This window comes from Gymnoscopelus microlampas, assembly GCF_963454915.1.
Source record: "Gymnoscopelus microlampas genome assembly, chromosome: 17".
Taxonomy (NCBI): Eukaryota; Metazoa; Chordata; class Actinopteri; order Myctophiformes; family Myctophidae; genus Gymnoscopelus; species Gymnoscopelus microlampas.
Window position 1 is genome coordinate 32,682,220 of NC_139954.1, and position 21,508 is coordinate 32,703,727.

The 21,508-nt window shown below is 42.1% G+C and overlaps 1 protein-coding gene across 2 annotated transcripts in view; it reads right to left on the reverse strand.

The window, feature by feature from the left end:
- ubr3 (ubiquitin protein ligase E3 component n-recognin 3) overlaps window positions 1-21,508 on the reverse strand; it is a 46,378-nt gene that overhangs the window by 2,275 nt on the left and 22,595 nt on the right. For both annotated transcript variants that reach the window (XM_084083732.1, XM_084083731.1), the window contains 13 exons: window positions 21,067-21,200; window positions 20,415-20,525; window positions 19,007-19,207; window positions 17,751-17,887; window positions 12,078-12,163; window positions 8,276-8,384; window positions 6,501-6,613; window positions 4,870-4,994; window positions 3,660-3,767; window positions 3,284-3,409; window positions 2,466-2,645; window positions 1,177-1,386; window positions 358-497 (listed from right to left, as the gene is read on the reverse strand). In XM_084083732.1, the coding sequence (XP_083939858.1) occupies window positions 358-497; window positions 1,177-1,386; window positions 2,466-2,645; window positions 3,284-3,409; window positions 3,660-3,767; window positions 4,870-4,994; window positions 6,501-6,613; window positions 8,276-8,384; window positions 12,078-12,163; window positions 17,751-17,887; window positions 19,007-19,207; window positions 20,415-20,525; window positions 21,067-21,200 (1,780 nt within the window). The remainder of the gene's footprint in view (window positions 1-357; window positions 498-1,176; window positions 1,387-2,465; window positions 2,646-3,283; window positions 3,410-3,659; window positions 3,768-4,869; window positions 4,995-6,500; window positions 6,614-8,275; window positions 8,385-12,077; window positions 12,164-17,750; window positions 17,888-19,006; window positions 19,208-20,414; window positions 20,526-21,066; window positions 21,201-21,508) is intronic.

Here is a 21,508-nt window from a genome sequence, read left to right on the forward strand (position 1 = left end):
AAAGCTAGTGAGTAACGGTTTTGTGTAGGGATGTCCGATATTATCGGCCTCCCGATATTATCGGCCAATATTAGCATAAAAATCGATATCGGGAAAATATCGGTATCGTTTTTTTTTTTTTTTTTTTTTTTTTTTGCTTTATAAATAAGTTACAGGAGTTTTTACTGTATATGGTGTGTGTGATATGAAATTTAAGCTTACCCTAATCACAGTAATCCCTGCATATATCGGTATCGGTTGATATCGGTATCGGTAATTAAGAGTTGGACAATATCGGTATATCGGTTATCGGTAAAAAAGCCAATATCGGACAACCCTAGTTTTGTGGATAACATGCATTGTGCTTAAGTCATGTACCGTAGATCACGATCCTCCTCGCCATGGGCATCTAGGTAAACAGAACCCCACAGGCAGAAGCGATGGCCACGGATGATGATGATGACTGAGGCATTTATCAGTAGGAAGATGCCTGTTGCTGCGCCACAGTGTTGGGAGTGCTGAAGGGGGTGAAATATGTGAGAAACATCATCGTTACCACAACTAAGGGTAGCTTCTCTTAAAAGCAAAAGTGTAAAGATTGTGTTCCTGTGATCACTCCTGAATATTACTTCTTGTCAAATCAAATCAGATTTTCAAGTTCGAGTCGCGTAGTCTCACATAGGCAGACAATCAGAGCTCTCTGCCTATACTATTATGCCTGGGGAAATCTAAATTCAATGAATGGGCTTGGATGCCGGAGAAAAGTCACTAGGCACCCCAGATATACAGTATTTCTGTAGCTTTCACATGTACATAGTTGTTTGGAGAGAGGAGAAAAATGTGAGGACTAAGGAGCCCGGAAGAGAGGAGGAGAATTACAGAGTAGATGTACTGTACAAGAAATCTTAAGACTTTTTGTTTCATACATTTCAGTGGAGAGTTATGACGTCTGCATCATAATCTGAACAGTGACGTCAACAAACTGCAGACTGAATCGGATTGAGTTTATAACAATTGAGTGAAAAGAAATGAGCCCCCCCCCCTCCCATCTTTTTTTTTGCGGAATAACCCCACTATGCTCTGGGTTAAGCCCCTGATCTTGTCAGGACCTAGCTCCACCCCGGTCCTGTGAGCATTTATATATCCTTGTCTACATAACACAGTAGGATGGTGTCATTATTAAGATGGGAAACTCACCAAAACACATTCACAGATGCCCTGCTGCTTGCAGCAAAGCCCTTTGAGGCAAACAAAGGCGCCACAAACGAGACAGAGAGCAGGGTCCTTTGGCACCTTTTTGCAGGCAGTGCAGGACTTCCTGTGATAGTACTGGAAGATGATATTGTAGTTGTCAGGTAGCTGGAGGAGACGAGGGGCTGACCACAGAGGATCTGGAACCAAAAACGTCTGGGGAAGCGAAGGAACACACACACACGCATTTGAAAAGACCTTTCTGTCACATATTTTCTGTGCAGGGACAAAGTGGAGAGTGGGCATTGTTTTACCATCTACTGAATACATCATCCAACTTCTATGACTCCTAAATGCTCTTTATCCTGTCCTTCAGCACTAGGATTCGATAGTAAATAATGTCCCCTGTTCAGAAGCATGTGGACACTATACATTGGCATGCAAGACACTCCAAGTTGTCAAAATGATGGACACACCACCTGTACTAAACTGCCATGAGACCCTGCAAGCTATCAACACGCCATTGGGGGCAACTGAGGCGACTGAAACACAAGGACATTTTTTATATAAGGACTCATTTCACTTTATTGTCTGGAGGGGTTTTTCCTCCCTGTCCGTCCTTGAGTGTGTGTGTGCTTCCGTCCATCTTTCTGTCTGTGAGCAGCTAATCTCCGGCACTGTTGGACCAATTGGTGTGAAACTGCACTCAATCCCTCCCTGGAGGCTAAAGCAGAACCGCTGCCCTAAATCTTTCACATTGGCCTGTTATAGCGCCACCAGGCGAACGATTTTTGCAAAACACATAATTACTCCTACAAATCGGTACACATTATCTCTATAGTCAAGTGATCGAGACAGACCTGTCCGATTTTTCATATTCCATCTTGATTGGCTAAGATTGTCTTCCAAAGTTTGCAGGAGTGGTCCGTTTTGAACAAAATTCCTCAAATCATGCACCGATTGCCGTGAAACATTGCTGGCCCACAATAAGCTACCTGCCATGGCGGAGACCTGTGCTCCGAGGAGCAAATTCTTCTAGTTAATAATCAAATAAAAAAATAATATTACTTTTTCTTCCTTTTTCCCCTCAATTTTTCTTTTTTCTCCCAATGTATTAATCCTGCCAATTCTGTTTTCCCCTCACCTGTATATTCCCTGTCACTGCTAACTTGTGCTAACCCGTACAGCTGGTCATGTGGGAAGAGTTTAGACAACCCAAAATGTAGCATCAACATCAACCAGTTTCATCCCATTTTACTGCCACCCTGTTTTTAGATTCACCTACACCTACTCACCAGTGATTGCTCGACCTGTGAATCCTTGAGCCCTGTGACCTCGGCACACCAATGAGTCAGCAAGTCAAAGGGGTTGAATGGCCACTCCAGACATGAGGCACTGTGCATGGGGTTGGATGGCTGGGGAGCCAGGGCCAGGAGCCCCAGACACACAGCCAGGGATGAGAACTCCTCTTCCTCCTGAGATTACAAACAGGGACCCAACAAATTATCTTGTGAGTTCCCTCCGACCTCTGTGTCTTATCTCACTTCTTTGATTGAGGTTCAACAATCTATTTTTGACTTTCCAAATGTCTCATGTTGCTTTCAGGCTTGGTGATATATCAAACTCTCCAATATGAGATATCATTTTGTTGAGTGATATGAAACGTTTTAGAGTGACTAAAAGCTAAGGAATTATGTGGATCTCAGGATTTACATAGAAACGGCGTGGCTAAAATGTGGATTTCGGATTTCATGTTCTTAACCTGTGACATCAGTCATCTATGACATCAGTTGTCTAATAGTATCTAATTCAACTTAATCACTAACCCTGGCCTCCCTATTATAATGTCATTATAGGTGACCATTAAAAAAAACCACATATGGGCATGTTACGATGTCCCGTCCACCCACAAGGCAATTTTACAGAGGATATTTCATATAGTTTTTGACATTTTTATTTTATTCATTAAGGTCCTTCAAAAGGTTGTAGCCTAATAAAACACTCAGATAAATCACGGGGCAATTTTTTTTGTCAGTCTTCTGAAGGTTTTACATTTTCATTTAAAAAAGAAAAAATAGGGGTTAAGAGGCTATGTCAACACATGAAGACGTACCAGACAGCCAGTCAGGTTGTCTCCATAGAGGTGGTGCTGCAGGAGGCAGGAGATGCGGAGGAACGGTAGGCAGAACTGCTGGAGGCTGTACTCTATGGACTGTGGGGACCACACACTGGAGCTCAGCTGGGGAAAGGAGCACAGCGGTTTACGCCTCATCAATAACCACTCAACAGCTGGCTGATAATGGGGTGATGTATATCTCCTTCACAGAGATATCACACCATTGTTTCTCAGGGTAATGGTCAATTTATCACGCAAGAGAAAATAAGGGTAAATAATAAAAAAAGAAGAAGGACGTGGCAGGTGAGAAAGAGCTGGGGCAAATGACAGGTGATGTTGTTGATGTGAAACGGATGTCATTTTTGTGTCTCACCATGGATGTTTCTTCAGCGTTCAACTTGTAGACACTCCTGTCCTTGGCGAGCTCGGTGATAACATGGCCAAGCAGGGCTTCGAAAGACTTCTCAGCGTTGGCAGCATTCTGGGGCAGAACATCAGAAAGTTTGGAAAATGTAAAAGTTAAAAACAGTAGTGTGTGAAAACTGTTTTCCTAATCCTTCAAATGTGGTGCAGAGGAATATAATAACTTATGCACAATAAGCAGAGAGGACGCAATAGTTCTTTTCTTACTATAAAATATCTGACCTGCTGATAAGCTGCAGAGACATTACTGAATGTGTGTTCTGATAAAAATTCAACTGGTTTGACTAATATTTTATATGGAGGAAAAGCTGCCAGCATTTATCAAATTGAAGGTGGTAGAATATAAAACAGCGGCTGCCTTATCTCGCCTGCCGTCCTCTGTCATAGATTTATAGAGGGGGAATTTAATGTCTATGGATTTCCTTCCTCTGGGCTCTGATCTTTGTTCAGACTTTGCATCTTTTTTTTTATCAACTTCCAATTTAAATACAATGGCATCCATCCAACTATGCATGCTGTTACCTCTGAGGATTTGAAATGCGTCTAAGTGGCAGCTCGTGAGTGAGTGCACCATTGTTCATGACATTGTAGTAGACATATTCACCCATGCCTCTATTGTAGATGGGAAAAAAAACCTAGGGGGGGAAGGTTTCAGCTATTTGTCTATTGACATTCAAGCCAGCCTCTCACTAATACAGATTTAATAGACTGAAGACGGATGGCCAATTAATGCTACACTCTTCAACAATCACACTTTTCCAGATAATGAAGATCGATATTGCATCCTGTGGAAACCACAAATGAACGTGGTAGGAAGCAGGAACTTAATTCATCTCAATACCAAGTCATACACTGTGATTTACTATGGTTGTGAATTCAGTACAGGGAACAATAGCTCTGGGGAAACAGGTAATAGTTGCATTGGTGTTAAGTAAAGACCCTTCAAGTACAGTATGTCCCACATGACCGAGTCTCTGAACGTAATTAAGAATGTAATACATGTTGGAGGTAGTCCTTACGCAGTGTCCTAACGTGGCATTTACGAGCTGGGCTAAACACTATCATGTAAGAAGATCTTTGTCAATAGGTTTGCAATGGAACAACAGGGTTTTTAAGGTTTCTGGACTCAGACTAGCATTGATGAGATCGCCCACTTTTACCTTCTTGAGGGTTCCAGATGTGCTCCAGGCCTGCCTCTCTTCTGGGCTGAACTTGACCGAGAGAGCTGCCAGGCCCTGAGCGTACTGCAGGTTATACAGCATCCTCACCACACAGATGAAGTGTTCTACGCAGACAGAAGGAAGGATAATAATAATAAGCGACACAGCAGGTGGAAACGTTAAGGAGAAGTAGAACACTTGGGGAAAATATAACAAATTATCATTCAAGTACATTTTTTGGGATAAAGTAATAATTTTAGAAATGTAATGACCCACTTGACTCAGTGCAATAAGAGGCCAATCAAAGAGGCTGAAAGCCATTCACTGAAATGAGGATAATCTATTGGATTCCTTCTATGGAGCTACACGTGTTCTGGTCTGTTGCTTTGAAAGCTTCATCTAACAGCAGGCGGGTAATTAGCAGGAGGCTTCAGGTAGGAAAACGTAATCTGAACAAGGTCTTAGTTTAGATTTGAAAGGAACAACAAAGAGTGCCATTATTTGCCCTTCCACACAGGAGCTGCGCGTCTGACAGCTCCACTGTGGCGGTCATTGTGATCAGTGTCAGCACAGTGACACACACAGTATTACAGCAATGAAGGGCATCCAGGCTGTTTAGGGGAGAGGCACACCCACCAGCACCCCCTGATCCATATAGAAAACACAAAAAAAAAGCATCTAGGTTTCGTGACCTCCATTGCTGTGCCCTGTGCTTCAGTAATGAAGTTCATTCAAACGCATCTCTCATCCTGGTGTGCAAAAAAAGAAAAAAAAAAGAAAATCAATTCCCTATCTCACAATGAGTGCAGTAATGACGCTTGCTTTGGCTTAATCAATTTGGAATTGAAAAAGATACAAAGCCCACCCCAAAGCTAATAAGAGACTGACTACGGTTTTCCTCAACAGAGGCTGAAGAGCAAGGGAGGTATCACCTCTATAGTAGTGATTCTCAACCTTTTTACTTTCAAGCACTCCCAGTTTGAAATGATTTAGGCCACAGACCCCCATTTGATACAATTTCTATCTCTGGGACCCCAATCTACACTGTAAAATACTAACTATCAGAGATACAGATCTGTAACATCTCAACGACCCCTGAGGAGAACCAGTTGTGTATAGGAAGGATACGGTGCATGTTGAAAAAGGGTAAAGCCAAGTGCTAAATCTGATGCAGACTGGCCTTGCATTAACTCTGTTTAAGTGAATCCTCCTTCTCCAACTAAAATAATAATAATGCTGTGGCTAATGTGTCCCTGCCGTCAGTCATCAACCAAATGATCAGCTTGCTATGACCCTGCACCCATTAAACTTGATTGCTGCCGTTGGGCTGAAAGGGGGTTGGGAGGGTTGGCTCCTCTTTAGCAGCAAAGGGCAGAGCTGGAGGAAATCGTAGCGACAAGTGCCCAGCTGGAGATGAAGGGTAGTGAAGGAGGGGCAGCCCTCCCATCACCAAGGCCATGTCACTATGATCAACGTGGCCGAATAAAAGGCAACAGTCAGGAGCACAGATAAGGGACTTGAAAATGCCTCCTTCTGGACATTCAGTCACGATTAGGCTGGATAATGGGACTGTCACTGCAGAGCAGCCACTGAGAAACACTCTCAGGTGGGAAGAGACACTAGAAAGGCACCTTTTCGTAGCGGCTCTTGCATGGTCAAGACAAAGATGATCAGTAGGGACGGGACATCTCGAAACAACATGGGCACCTCTGGTTTCTCCTCAACTGCATCTTCATCCAGGCGTCTGCAAAGATAACAAAACAATATACTTAAATAATAATAACAACAATTAACAATGCCAAGTTCCTGTTGTGATGAACGCTAACATGTTATCAAAATGATGGGATCAGACATTTAAAGACCAGCGCCTCTTACCATCCACTGATGGTATGATCATGCAAATGATGAAAACCAGGCACACTGATGGTATGTGCATGCAAATGATGAAAAGCAGGCACACAAGTAATAGCCCCATTATAAATACAGTAAATATTGACAGTTTAATTCATTAGAGAGTAGAGAGAAAAAGTCCTCACTGAATACAACACTACAAATTTGCTTAAACAATGACGACATGGCCTTTGCCAAGTCCTCTATTAAATGGGGGGGGGGGGGGGGGGGGCATTTCCAAGCGTCCTCTGACCCACTTCTTTAACATATACCGTTGCTGAATGCCTTCTCCATTTAAATGTCTTCTTTTCTATTGACAAAGCAGCAAAAGGTTACAGTCTCCACTCTACTCTGAGAGGACCTCGGGGGATTATAAATGAAAGGAACTGCACTTACAGAATAATACCTTCCATTTCCAAGGCACTCACCAGTTAATTCCAAAGTGAAGTGGGGGGGGGGGTAAACTGTATGGAAAAATGATTTTCCAGCCAGCACACAGCATACGTCACGACAGAAGCTGGTGCACGGTAGAAATCGGAACAAGTACTTCTGAATGATATTTGATATTACAAAGTCAAAACGCACTACTTAAAAAAATTAAATAAATATATAAACAACGTGAAGGAGAATGTGTAGACAGTTAGGTCACCTATGCTAAAACATATTTCTCTGTCCCATTTAAACTGCGCAGGTTGATCGCCTGGGGGCGTCAATGACAGCGCTGCCACCTGAAGCCCTAACAAGGTATTTTTAAACTCCAAATCGCTCCACTGAGAATACCTCATGCACGGCATTGAGCACTTGGAATAGTAACAGGTGTAAAAATTGTACAGTGCTATCAAGGAGGAAGAAAGGATGTTAAATTTCATCTTATATATTAGCACTCGATACTAGCAAGGCTGCCAATGGTACCACTATCAAACAAGCAAGGATTCAGATCTGACCTATTCATTTTAAGCTGTGTTAAGATAGACAGTATGTGTGCATGCTTAAAACTATGCTCTTCATTAAATATGGGTTTCTATGATGGCAGGGTGGACAGCTGAGGGCAGCGATGCTGTGCTGCAACAGTGTCGAAACGGTGCAGTTGTTGTCAGTGCACTGATTGTGACGGGGTCGTTTCGCTCTCCACAGAGCGCCCGGTAATTTGCCAGATGCTGCAATTATTGGTGTCTATGGCAACCGTGCACGGTCCCCCTTTTCTGTTTTTAGCTGCTCTTTGTGTGACGGCAAAGCTGTAAGGAGCAAGGAGGAAATGGTGGTGTTTATAGAGAGAGGGGGAGAAAGGATATGCTAGAGAGGGGGTGTGGGAGGGAGGGGGAGAGAGAGCGCGAGAGAGAAAGTGGCACTGTGATTACGTGCTTGTGTAAGAACGAGGTGTGTGTGTGTGTGTGTGTGTGTGTGTGTGTGTGAGTGTGTGAGGCAGTGTCTAATGGTGAGATTGTGAGGCATGAAGAGGGCTTTATAAATAGATTTCCTAAAGGGGAGGGGGCACTTGAGCTGGAAAGACACTCACTCCGTCTCCTCTCTCCTTTGTGTGACGGTTGTCAGCCTGGTCCAAGGGTTGTAGGCTGAATCAATGCTGTACAGACGCATGTGCATAGCCAGCACATGGAACAGCTGATCTGAAAGACAAAAGCAAAAATACATCAATATGAAAGCAGCAACACAACTCATTCTGTTCACCTGAATGCCGGCTATTACACCGATCCAACTATCCGTGTGGCTCGAGCCAAAGTGGCTGAGTTAAACTGCCTTCACCGAGCAGTCTGGCCGGGTTAAAAACCAGGCCAGGCCAGATGGATACGTAGTGCTCGATAGCCCCAAGCAGCTCTAAGATCAGGTCACACCTGTTCAGTGTGAACTAATGGAACATGAAGAGCAACCCTCTGGTGTACATGTTTGCTTTTGATAGAACACTACACAGCCAACTGTACATACAGACACTTCCATCAAACAGATCTGTTGAAAGTGTGTCACGGTACATGTCGCCTAAATTTGTGTATGGGGGAATGCACAAACACAATGTCACCATCCAAAACCCAATTTATAATTTGTGGTACTAGTGTTGTGCGCGACAGATTATAGCTGATATACCACTTCACAACAAGTCGCAGATGGGACGCGTTCAGAGCTTATAGATCTGCTATTATGGATTTGCAACGGCATCATACGTTGGGGCAGGATGTTGAGAAAGAAAATGCAACAGCAAAAGACTCTCTTATCTTTTTTTTAAAGGACACACAATGTTCAGCATATCCCCAAACGGAGAAGTGCCCTTCTCTTATCTCATTAGTCCAGAAACAAATTAACCTACTTTTTCCTCATTATGACCTAAATCCAAGCTAGCAGCCTTCACAGTCACGCTTTCAGACTTGCAAAACAGGAATCTATTCACAATGAATGTGAAAAGCCCTTGAATATTATGTACCAATCAATCACTTCCATTAAGCAACACAGCTCTAATTGCATTCCATTTAGCATTACCTCCAAGTGTCCACGCACACACACATATAGTATGTTTACGGCAACGGTTAAAAACGACAAATGAGTAACATCACCAAGCATATTTTGGTTTTGTCTTCCAGGGAGTTATGACGCTGTAATGCAGCAGAACATTCAATATAACCAGCTCTGCAATATTGACATGTGAGAGTGGACCATCAATATCTAAACCAACACTGCCCTCCACAGGCGAAGACGGACACGGCATGGAGGTGAGTAATTCTGCTTCAGTGCATGTCTTGGACAGTGCTGAATGATGTCCTACATGAGGGAGATGAGTTGGAAACACAGAATGGCACCACATCACGCTTAATTGGGCAGACAACTCTCCCGACCTGAACCCTATAGAAAATCCATGGGGTATTGTCAAGAGGACGGTGATAGACACCAGCCACAACAATGCAGACAAGCTGAAGGCTGCCATCAAAGCAACCTGGACTTCCATAACACCTCGAACAGTGCCACAGGGCTGATCACCTCCATGCCACACTGCATTGATGCAGTAGTGTAAAAGGAGCCCCGAACCAAGAATTGAGTGTATAAATAAACACTTTTCAGAAGGTTAAAATTTCTCTATTATAAATATTTTTGGGGATTGGCCTCATGTTATTGTGAGATTTTAGATTTTCATGAGCTGTATGCCATAATGATCTAGATTCTTTTTAAAAGGCGTGCATGCGTGCGTGCGTGCGTGCGTGCGTGCGTGCGTGCGCACGCACGCACACACACACACACACACACACACACACACACACACACACACACACACACTCACGCAGGTAACTTCTGTGTTGTCCTACAAAAACACATCATCCCTGAGGCAATCTGATAGCCCAGTGGTTTGGACGCGTACCACACAGGCTCTAATGTATGACAGCAATTACCCGGTTCGATTCCCAGCCGGACGGACCATTTGTTGAAGGTCACTCACCTACTGTCTCTCAGTTTTTCCTGTCTCTTAAGCCCTATATATTTGGCATACAACAAATAGCGAAAAGTTGATTTACAAGCTCACAATACTTTTGGACGCCAAGTTGAACGTGGTTAAACCCAACTTAATAACATATTCTATTATATATATCAGGCATAAAAATGTGATGCGTTTTATATTTGGCTTTATGGCTGGCTGCAGCAACACAGCACCTAGACTAATTTAGCACCCGCAGTAGAAGAAACTAAAGGCAAGCTATTTGAAGGGTAGGCTCTTCGCGGTGGATTTAGGCTAATTCAAGGGATTGCCAGACAGCTCCCCTCTGTGGTCCATGACATCCTCATCAGCTAGAACGACAGCAGTGCCTACTGGGACATAGGCTTTGCCCCCCCCCCGGTAGTTAGCACATGTCTGCCATTTATCCCTTCCATACCCCATCTTCTGTGTGGAGCTAATACTAATGTACTGCAACTGAGTAAATTTGGCCGGCAGCATGGCTACACAGTTAATGTAGCTCAGAAAATGGCGTACCTCCAGTGTGAAATCTCTTTTTAGGCACTCAAGGACGACAGGCCATTTCACAGCACCAGCCACTACTTTTAATTTATCACCACTAAACAGACTAATTAAACAAAGAGAAAATGGGTTATGCTCATTTTACCACAAAGTCAGATTCTATACATTACCCATACTTTTACAGTACTTGACTGAATTGGAAGATTTCGCACAGTATTCAAAATGATGCATATGATGCATATATATCTTTCCACTTATGAACATAGTTAGTGCATATAGAGGAACAGAACAACAACATGAAACGTTGTCAGACAGAAAGACATAATGGCAATTTGGCCACCGGTATGTCTGGTAAAGTGGCATCTCAAGATGGTGCGATCACACTCTTGCCCCCTCGCCCACCACACGCATACGGACGAACGCCCTCGCAAGTTACCACATAATCAACTAAAACAGCACTTGACCCATTTGTCTGCTTCATTTACCCCGACTGCCAACATTCCCAACAGCTCACCTGGGACAGCATCTCTGCTCACCTGCCACCGCTAATCGACACATTGTACAAATGGCTCAACGGTTACATGGACCAGTGGCTTCAATCTCAACTCAAGACACTTCATTACACCGAGGCCGATGGGACACAGCATCCACCCACAGTAACCCGCAAGTCAACATCATCACCAGTGCTGAATCAGATGTAACATACTGTAGCATCAAAGAGTGTTAATCTCACAAGGGAAGATAAACAATAGACAGCACAACAGATCAGGTATCCCTGGTTTAGGCTTATGGTGCCAAACCATGTCTGATCTAAAAAAGAAAATTGCTTGGCTTTTTTAATGGAAATTTCACTTCCTCCTTCATGAAAAAGGGAGAAGGATATTCTGTGGTAATTAAAGCCATTCTGTGGCTTTTATTTTTTATTCCATTGTACAGGTGCTACTGCTTTGATCATTGCAGTGATTGCTGGCTACTTAGAATTATGAGGAGATACAGAACTGTAAAGCATTTTTTATATCCCTCTGTATTAGATCATACACAAAATACATCAAATATAAATCTGAATGTATAAAAGGGACAGTTCAATGAGTAACTTTTGTGCCCACGGTTTTATTTTAGGTAAACATACAGTACACGCAATGAGAAAAAGACTCATTATTTGATGATGTGTGCCATTGATGTTTTAAAATCTAGACTAGAAGGAATTTAGCCAAAGATGATGACATACACATCAACCTGTCATGCAGACCTACTGTACATATAGTGAGATATAGTAGGCCTGTACATCCAATTGATAGGATTTAGGAGAGAAGTTGTCAGTGACGTTACGTATGAAACACAGGGTGGCATAGTAATAACTACTCACTCAGACAGGAGCGCTTTGCTGCTGCGCTGGCACCTCCAGAACATAGGTTTCCTCCTCTGTGCAACAGCTCCAACTCCAGGTTGGTCCTGTGGAGAGACAGCCACCGTCAATAACAGGCAGTTAGCGTCACAAATTCACTGAGGCAAGAGAGCAAACAAATGACGCCCTGAGATCTCAAAATGCAACAATTCCTGGTAGAAAACAAAATGAATTAATACTGCAAAACAATTTGAAAAACATGTTCATATGTGTACATAGCCATGACAGACATGCAGATATGCCAAAAGGACTGTTTGATTATGGCCCTTCCATAATATTCTGGCCCTTCCATAACACAAGAGATAGGAGGAGGGGGGGGGGGTACAGTATCATCAAATTCAGCTTTTGGTTAGGTATGCTGACTGCAACTTTCACAAAATGTAATAGGAAGATGAAAGATGTAGCCAAGCCATTTACCGTTAAATGTGGCCGTTTGGCTGCAGCAATTCTGTATCAAATAAATGGCAACTTTCTGAGACTCTGCCCTTGTACAAGCTGAACCATTAGCATAAAAGCGGTTCCATGCACAGCTCCCATACACAATCCCCACTGTGCATTTTCCATGCATATCCAAACATTTCACTCCAGATTTCAATTCCCTTCTCCAAAACAGTGAAAACATAAAGTACTTAGAGACTTCAACAGAATACATTGATAGTAAAAACTGATAGGTATTGCTAAAATTAGACTGAACACTGTGTTTTTATCCTGCCGCTGGCCATTTCTTTGTATGGTTCCAAGAAAGGTGGGGGCAAATCCTTGGGTTTCCTGGGAGAAAAAGCAATTTCACATAGATAATGTTGCCACGGTGAAGCTCCATCTGGCTTCTGCTGATAAGAGCACCCCTGTGACTGAGGAATTTTCCACTCCTCAGGCAATTTGCACTGTTCATTGAACTTCAGAGAGCCAACAGGCACCCAGACACACTCAGGGGATCCATCTCTACAGGGTGGAGGGTGAGGGGACTACCGCATTTGGGAGTGCAAAGGTCGGGAGGGGTGAGGTCTAGCAAGGGCAGAGGTTTAGGAATTGGTGTGTTAAAACCAGGGTGCAAACCAGCCATTTCTTTGACCTATGACCAGCTGATTGGAAAATACTAATAGAGCAAAATACAAATAAGGGTTCCACTCAACCAACCAACCTTTTACAATCACTCAGATTAAAGGAAAAAAAACATACCATTTCAAGATATTGCCGAAATCTAGGAAGAAGCACTTTCCCAGGAGAGTGACTAAGCAGCAAGCAAGCAAGCAGTGAATAAGCACTCCATCCAAAAGGAGCCTAAGAAATAAGTCAGATGGTGTGCAATAAATCTATACACAGTCAGACCTAATAAAGGGCTCATGTGACGATGGTGGAACTGGAGTCAATACCATTTTACTGAAGATTAAGTTGACAAAGCTGCTAATGCCACTTAGAACGAACATTTTTCCCACAACACCTCTGGTCCCAAAACAGCAGAATAATTAGAGAAGTATGAATGAAGCCAATCAAGACAGCCCTTCAACCGCTCGCCGAGCAACTTTCAGAAAATGCCAAGTAATCTATATATTTGATGCAGGTACAATGACTGTGCAACATCTGCCAAAATCAAAGTCCAATTCCTTTTCTAGGGCACCTACACAAAGAAAAAAAGAAAAGAAAAACTTTAACAAATGTAACAAAATCAGACTACAACTAAACTCGGAGGAGAATACACTGCTTCCTTTCTGAACAGTAATTGTTATTCAAGCTAGGGAGCCGGCATAAAAAAAAAGAGAAGAGCAGGCAAGCGTTTAGTCCACTGGCCAGTGTGTGTGTGTGTGTGTGTGTGTGTGTGTGTGTGTGTGTGTGTGTGTGTGTGTGTGTGTGTGTGTGTGTGTGTGTGTGTGTGTGTGTGTGTGTGTGTGTGTGTGTATACGCACTGGCGCACACATGCAGTTGGAAGGACCTCCCTGTTTGAGAAGAGCAGGCATAGAGGTCAGTAGCCACAGACATTCACCCAGAGATAACCCATTGTGACCATATCATTGCTCAAATCTCTGCTTAGGACTTTGACTCAGAGATCTCCCACATGCCCGCATACGACTTAGAGTCAAGGGTTAGACATAGTATTTTCTTAAGAGCCTCAGAGGGACGCAAGACTGTGAATTAGATTAAATCATATCAGGTGCATAAAGGTTGCAGTGTGTCAAGTTTCACCATGTTTGCCTGTCCAGTTTCAGATTTTCTGGCGGACATACATGAAAAGATTGTATGTCAGGACACCTCGTACAGGGTCAACAGTTTAATCACCGTTCTAATTCAAAGCTCATGATGTATTAAATATCATGTAACTATACCAAGCAATAACCAAACTGTAACAGCTCTTTGTTGGATTATATAGTGGTTACCAAGACAAAGCAGTTTTTGTTTGCATTTTTCTCAAAAATGAAAGTGAATGATAGACACAGCCCCTCTTCTTTTATGGCCATAGTGGAAGAGCAATAATGCACTCCAGGGTGTCCTGACATTGCAAAATGTCATCGCAGTGAACTTCACCTACGTATTGTTTATTTTCCTGTATCAAAACGCCTCGTTGTACACCACACATTTAAAAACAAACTACATTTTGAAAACACAACAAATACTCTGAATTAGCAAACGAATATTGAACAGCCAAAAGCAAGGCAATATAATCTCTCTGGCTATTTGCAGTACTGCAAGCCAAAGTTCAAAAGAAATCTATAATCATTTTAGGCCTGCCATTCAGGATGGAAAATAAAGTTGTCCTTTTGGTTTTGGGGGGGAAGTGAAACTTAGAAGTCACTTTCAGATTCATTTTAGCATGAAGGGGATACAAACAAACGATTCTTGCCTCCCTCCACTGGCTCCCTGTTCGTTAAAGGATTCCGTTTTTGTTTGTTTTGTTTGTTTTTAAAGTCTTTAAATGGGTTGGCACCAATGTACAATGTAAACTGTGGAACCATCTTCCACCCCATGTCTAAAACCTTGCCTGTGTTTAAATCGCGTTTTAAAACTCACTTGTACTCCTTGGCTTTCGATGATTCAGACTTGCTGAGTTGCTGTTTCCGTTACGTGTCTATGCACCCTCTGTTTTTTCCCTATTGTTTTACTCTTAGTATTTTATATTTGTTTACTGTGTGTACAGCACTTTGGTTCAACACTGTTGTTTTAAATGTCCTCTATAAATAAAAGTGGATTGGACACACAAACATTTATATTTTGCACCATATTACTGTAATGTCTTAATAAAATGTTGCTTTTAACAAGAAGATTAATACATCAGCAAATGCATGCGAATTAAGTATTAACAAGAGTGATTTGCAAGGCCTGTCACACTGATGTGCGCATTGCTGGTCACCTGCAGCCTGGCTGCTGGCATTGTCACTTCCCAGTGCAGTGAGTGAAGCTTATAGCTACAGACTCAGACGGTAAAAAAAAAAAAAGAAAAAAAAGAAAAGTTTGTAAGTACTTTGCTCACATCCAATATACACACCTGGAGGTGAATCGTCCAGATTACCTCGTACTGCCCACTGCCTCTGTGATGCGGACCCCTCCAGCGCCAATTTACCAGTGTTAAAGGAGAATTTTGGACTAAAGTTTTATTACCTTTTCTATGATGTTATGATATCTTAGGATGAATGGTACAGTAGAAAAATTTCATAACTCTACCCCTGGTCCGCCAGAGCTTAAAAGCCCTCTAAGCTGCCTCATTCACTAGAATGGGGAATCTCACTTACAGTTGAAGCGGATAGGCCTTAGGTTAGATCACATATTTTAATAGCTTTTTTTTTTTTTTTTTAGATCTGATGTTCATAGTGACAGAACACTATGCAAAAAAAGAAAAAAAAGAAAAAAAAAAACAGAAGTCTTGCTAGACGAGATTGAAATCTCGTCTAGCGAGACTTCTGTTTTTTGTTTTTTTTGGTTGCATAGTGTTGTTCTGTCACTATGAACATCAGATCTCTCACAAAAAAATAAAATAAAAAAAGCTATTAAAATATGTGATCTAACCTAAGGCCTATCCGCGCACCTTTTTAAGCTGTGGCGGACCAGGGGTGGAGTTATGACATTTTTCTACTGTACCATTCATCCTAAGATTAGAGATGGAGCTCGAAAACCGGGTCCATTATATACCCGGGCATGAATTTATCGAGACCCGGTTTTCGATAAGCTTTAGGCTTGTCGAGCCTGTTATCGAGTGTAGCGGCCCAAAACAAGAGGCGATCAAGAAATAAATCTAATCACCCACGCTGGCACAAACATGTTGGTCTAAAAGTGTATTGATAGCTGCAAGTTGTGCCAAACAGCGCTGTCCGTCCCTCAGTCTATCGTTGCCGAAAATGGCAGATCTACAAGCTCACAACGTGGTGCGAACAGACGCAGTGTGAGCTTGGAAATCGGCCATGTTTGGTGCGTGACACCGTCGTACGATGAAGTATACATTGCGCTTTTAAAGTGACAGTACACACATTAACCGTTTCTTCAATATTATTTTCCAAAAGTAAAAAGGTCACTTGCCTTCTGTCTGTTAGAAAAGTACTGTATTTGAAGGCTCTTGTAAAATGTAGTGCAAGTGATATATTTTGGTTAAAACAAAGAAAAAATAATAGAAAAAATAACTATGCATTTTTTGTTTATAAAAAGTTGAAGAGACATGGAGATTTTATAGTAATTATTACAGTACTATTCATAATATAAAGCCATTTGACACTTATTGCACATTATATGAATGGTTGTTTTAATGATAGGCAAAAATATTTTTTACTTTTGTCATCTTCATTTAATTTTAGATAGTGGTCAGCCACAAACTCACTGTTACAGCTGGCCAATAAAAAAAGATACCGGTTCTGTTCAGAATTTTTCGCCTCACGTCTTTTTTCTTAATAATAGAAAAAGATCGATAGTGGGCTCGATAAAAGCTCGGTTCGATAAGCAGCCTCGATAAGGTGCTCATTATCAATAAAAATTAACGAGCTCCATCCCTACCTAAGATATCATAACATCATAGAAAAGGTAATAAAACTTTAGTCCAAAATTCTCCTTTAACTCCAAGCGGCCTTACGGGTCCATTTGGTTCCATGCATTTCACCCAAAACAGCTCTTTTAAGAGCAAGAGGCCCCCCACCTCCCCGCCAATGCTCGACCCCACTTTGGGTCGCAACCCATAGTTTGAGAACCGCTGCTCTAAATACACTTTCAATGGGATTTGGCCTTACAAAATGTGCTTTGTTTTGGCTATTTTTTATTGCCAATTCAATTTTAACGAATTCATCTTTGAATATTCAAATAAACATTTAAAAAAATCTCTGGTACACGTCAGTGAAATTAATCACTGGGAACATCCATAATTGATGATAATGTATTACTCCAATGGTCAATCCAGTAACACCTTCACTTTGCTGGGCAAGTCTATGTCTGTGTCAGTGTATGTTTATTGTGTGTGTGAGGGGGCCGAGGGTGCGAGGAGGGAGTAGCAGCTGGGCTCAACTTGAGGCCTGATTTATACTTCTCCATCAGATTGTGCAATCGGCGACAAGGAATTGTCCGATCGATCTGGGTATCTCTACCCTGAATGGTTGCTTATCTCTAGGAATAAGAGGTTATGTCTACGTGAATTAAGATCTATGAAAGGGGGTTGTGCTCTCTCACCTTGCCACAGAGTATATGAAGAGGAAATCATTGTCAGGAGAGCCAGGGTTCTTCCCATAGTCCATGTATTTCTTCTGGGTAGCGTTCTTGATGTCTTTAATGATTAATTCCATCTCCTTACTCAAGTTGGACTCCGTCTAGAGGTGAAAAGGATACATTTCATTCATAGGCTTAGCATGTTCTTTGCTCATGTGCTTCCAAACCTTTCTATGCTAACGGACCTAAAAGAAAACAGCTATATATATATATATATATATATATATATATATATATATATATATATATATATATATATATATATTTTTTTTTTTTTTTTTTTTTTTTTTTATATAAAATATATATATATATATATTTTTTTTTTTTTTTTTTTTTTTTGTGATGGGCATTTGGATCTTATTTGTATACATTAGGTCTATGAGGTGACAGGAGAACATTTGATGCCAATTTGGAATATGTCGTTATTTGGAATATAATATTCAGAACAACCCTACCTTACCTCTAGGCCTTTAACTACTTAAACCTCCTATTCCTAGTCAAATTGATCTGTGTTACAACTGTACAACTGATCTACAAGCTCACAAGAAAGCTCTACGAAGAAAGACATACAAAAATTGCAAACACCTCAAAACAAAACTGCCAGATTAGCTCTCCAGTGCTCCAAGAAATGCACAGAAGTCTATCATGGCTTACTGTTGAGAATAGATTACATTGACGTATTCTCACCTTTTTCAGAAACGTACAAACAACCCACAGTATTTCTTTGACCAGGTAGGATAGAGATGAACATAACCATATGACTAGACAAGCCAGTTCAGGTTATCTGGTAGCACCTAGACCAAATCTTCTTTATCTATAGAGCTGTAATAGGATGGAACCCATTGCCTAACTAATACAAATACAAAATTCACCATTAAGAAAAAGTTAAAAGAACACCTTATGCAAACAAGCCTGTACTAATCCGCAGAGGCACAACGTTTCATGTGTTTTAAGTGATTTTGGTTTAGTTTTAATTGTACTACTTTTATTGCATCTTTATTTCTTATTTTTATTTAGATTATAGTGATTGTTAAGTTGATGAAATTAATGTTTTTGTTCAAATGTTTCTCTGTGTCGGACCCCAGAAAGATGAGCTTTTGTCATGGAAAAAGCTTCTGGGCATCCTAATAAACAATGCGTTGCATTGTGAGCTTGTAGATCGGCTATGCTGGGGTTCAAGTGGGCTATGCTGGGGTTCAAGTGTTTAAAATTATACTTACTGGGAAAAGTCCCAGCTGCAACTGAAGGTCCTCCACTTCCTTCACCAGCACACACGTCTTCTTGTTGGTAGGTGCGTGCCAGGAAGCAGACTCCGTGCCGCGCCCGGGGCGACAAGGAAGAACGCTGTTAGCGAACTGCCGACACAGTGGGCAGGTGAATTCACCCTTGTCAACTGAAAAGCCCTGCAGAACCTGGTCATTCTGGAGACACAGAGCACACTTCAACTCAACACACAAGACAAAAATATATACAACAACATTGCCCAGAAGCATCTTTTTTTCTCCCAGTCATCTATCCATCTACCTACTGTACCTATATATATCAATTCACAACACCTGTGTGTGTGTATGTATGTGTGTGTCTCCCAAGCATAAATCGGAGGCCGTCGGACCAAACTTGGCGTGTGTCCCATATGACATGGGGTGTGCAGTGCCGAGTGACAATTTGATTGGACCAATGGTTTCAGAGAAGATAAATACAATGTGTAAGACTGTATCTGTCTCACCACGGATCTGTCGATGCACCAAATCTCCGTGTTTGGTGGGGGGGGGGGGTGAATACATTAGCTTCCCTGATTGGCAATATGTGTGTGTACGCACACATACTGTGTATGTGATAGTATGTGATGTAAGTCGCTTAGCCAACTTATATCGGCTAAGCAACACATTTGTGTCTCTTAGCCGATATACGTCCCTGATTGACCACCTTGACCCGTCAGCTGAACTAATAGGCAGACCTTCACCTAATGTTTGTGTCATGTCACCATCACCAATGTACGTCTCAGCGTGTGCAATGGAACAGAAAGTACGAGAGCTGTGGTCAAGGGTGAAGGAAGGGAACGAAAGCGGCGTGAAACAAAACGCAATGCGAATGGGGCAGACAATGGGTACAAGTACATAAAATAACAGGAGCATTGCACAACAGGTGGGGCGTGTATTCCTGACTTGCATCATTCCTGACTTGCGTGGCCCAGAGTTTCACAGGGTTGTTATACCAATTCCCTGTGTATTCTAGTACCTTGTCATTGCCAACTCCTACAGTTGGTCTCACGGAGAGAAGAGAAAACCATGTGTCTCCTCAGATACTTCAAGGCCGGGAAGAAGCAACACATGTGGGGTACTTTTTATTCTTCCTAGTTCCACACCCCACTGAAAAAGGTGCCCTGATCAATCTGTAGGAGTCTCTAGTGCAGAAACAGAGATCACCCTCCCCACCCGGCTTCCCTCCCGTGAATACAGGCAATTGTGTTCATTGGAACGGCCGTCGCATCTGCACATTTTTTTAACCCCTAGTCTCTGCAGTGGTGTGCAGGAACTTTACCGCTGCGCTAGCCGAGCCCAGATAGATGACATTCTCAGGAAACAGCATGCTATGATGCAGTAACAGACAAAATTGTATCTACCCTACCCTCAAAGATTCCATGTAGGACTTGTGGCAATCTATGTGAAGGGTATGTCCACAGGTCTGAACGTAGACACCTCCATCCCAGCCTATGGACACAGACTGCAAACAAGAGCTCTGAAAAATAGACAAAAAAAGCTGTATTATCAGAAAGAGAATGCTCATACCCTTCAATATAATGTTTGGCAAAGCAAAATTTGGACTGATTAAACAATTTCAATATCTTTTCAACTATCTAGTCAACTGGACACTAGTGTACAATGTTCTGTCCATGCAAGTGTTGTGTTGTGTTTTAGTTCTACATCTGCTAGCGGAGAGGAAGGTTTGGTCAGAGTAGTAGCCAAATGTCCTGACCGAACTGCAACATTCTCCAAATCTCTTTTGGCCTGATAAAGACATGGAGTTGAAGCTAACGCTGAGCTCTGTCATGAACCCATCTCGTCTCCTTTTGTGGCTGGTAAAGTTGTTGACAGGTAGACGGGCACAGCGTGCCAAGATAAGGATGAGGATAAGACAGTCTGCCCACAAAAGGTGCAGAATCACCTGAACCCCACTCAGGAAGAAATGGTTCATGGGTAATTGGAATTTGTTCTCGAAATTGATAGAAGAGGGAGGCTTCCACATAACTTTAGAAGTTTAGTACGACTGCACCACCTACATCCTTGAAGAGGTTCTGCATGAGCATAAGCCTGACGTCATGGGCTGCTCCACACGTGTCTGCCGGATAGATGTGTTCCTCGTCGCTAGTTGGTAGCTTCTTAGCCTCTTGGCTTCTGCATCGGTAGCCCAGCACTGAAAGACAATCAAAGCATAAAACCTTGCAGTGAGCCGCAGTAATGAACCAGACCTTAATTCATCGTAGTGAAATATTCTGAATGTACTTATGTATTATGGTCGACTATAATATTTACATAAAACAATCAAGGATGGCGATCAAGGACGGAGAATGCAGCGAGAGAACATATGCTGTGTTAATAACTGCCAGCGGTCAAATATAGAGGTTTCCCCTTTACACAGCCTGATGCAAAATAATGACTGATAAATCACACACAGCAATGACAGCTAATTTCCGGCACATAATCTCAGTAATCAGTGGCAGT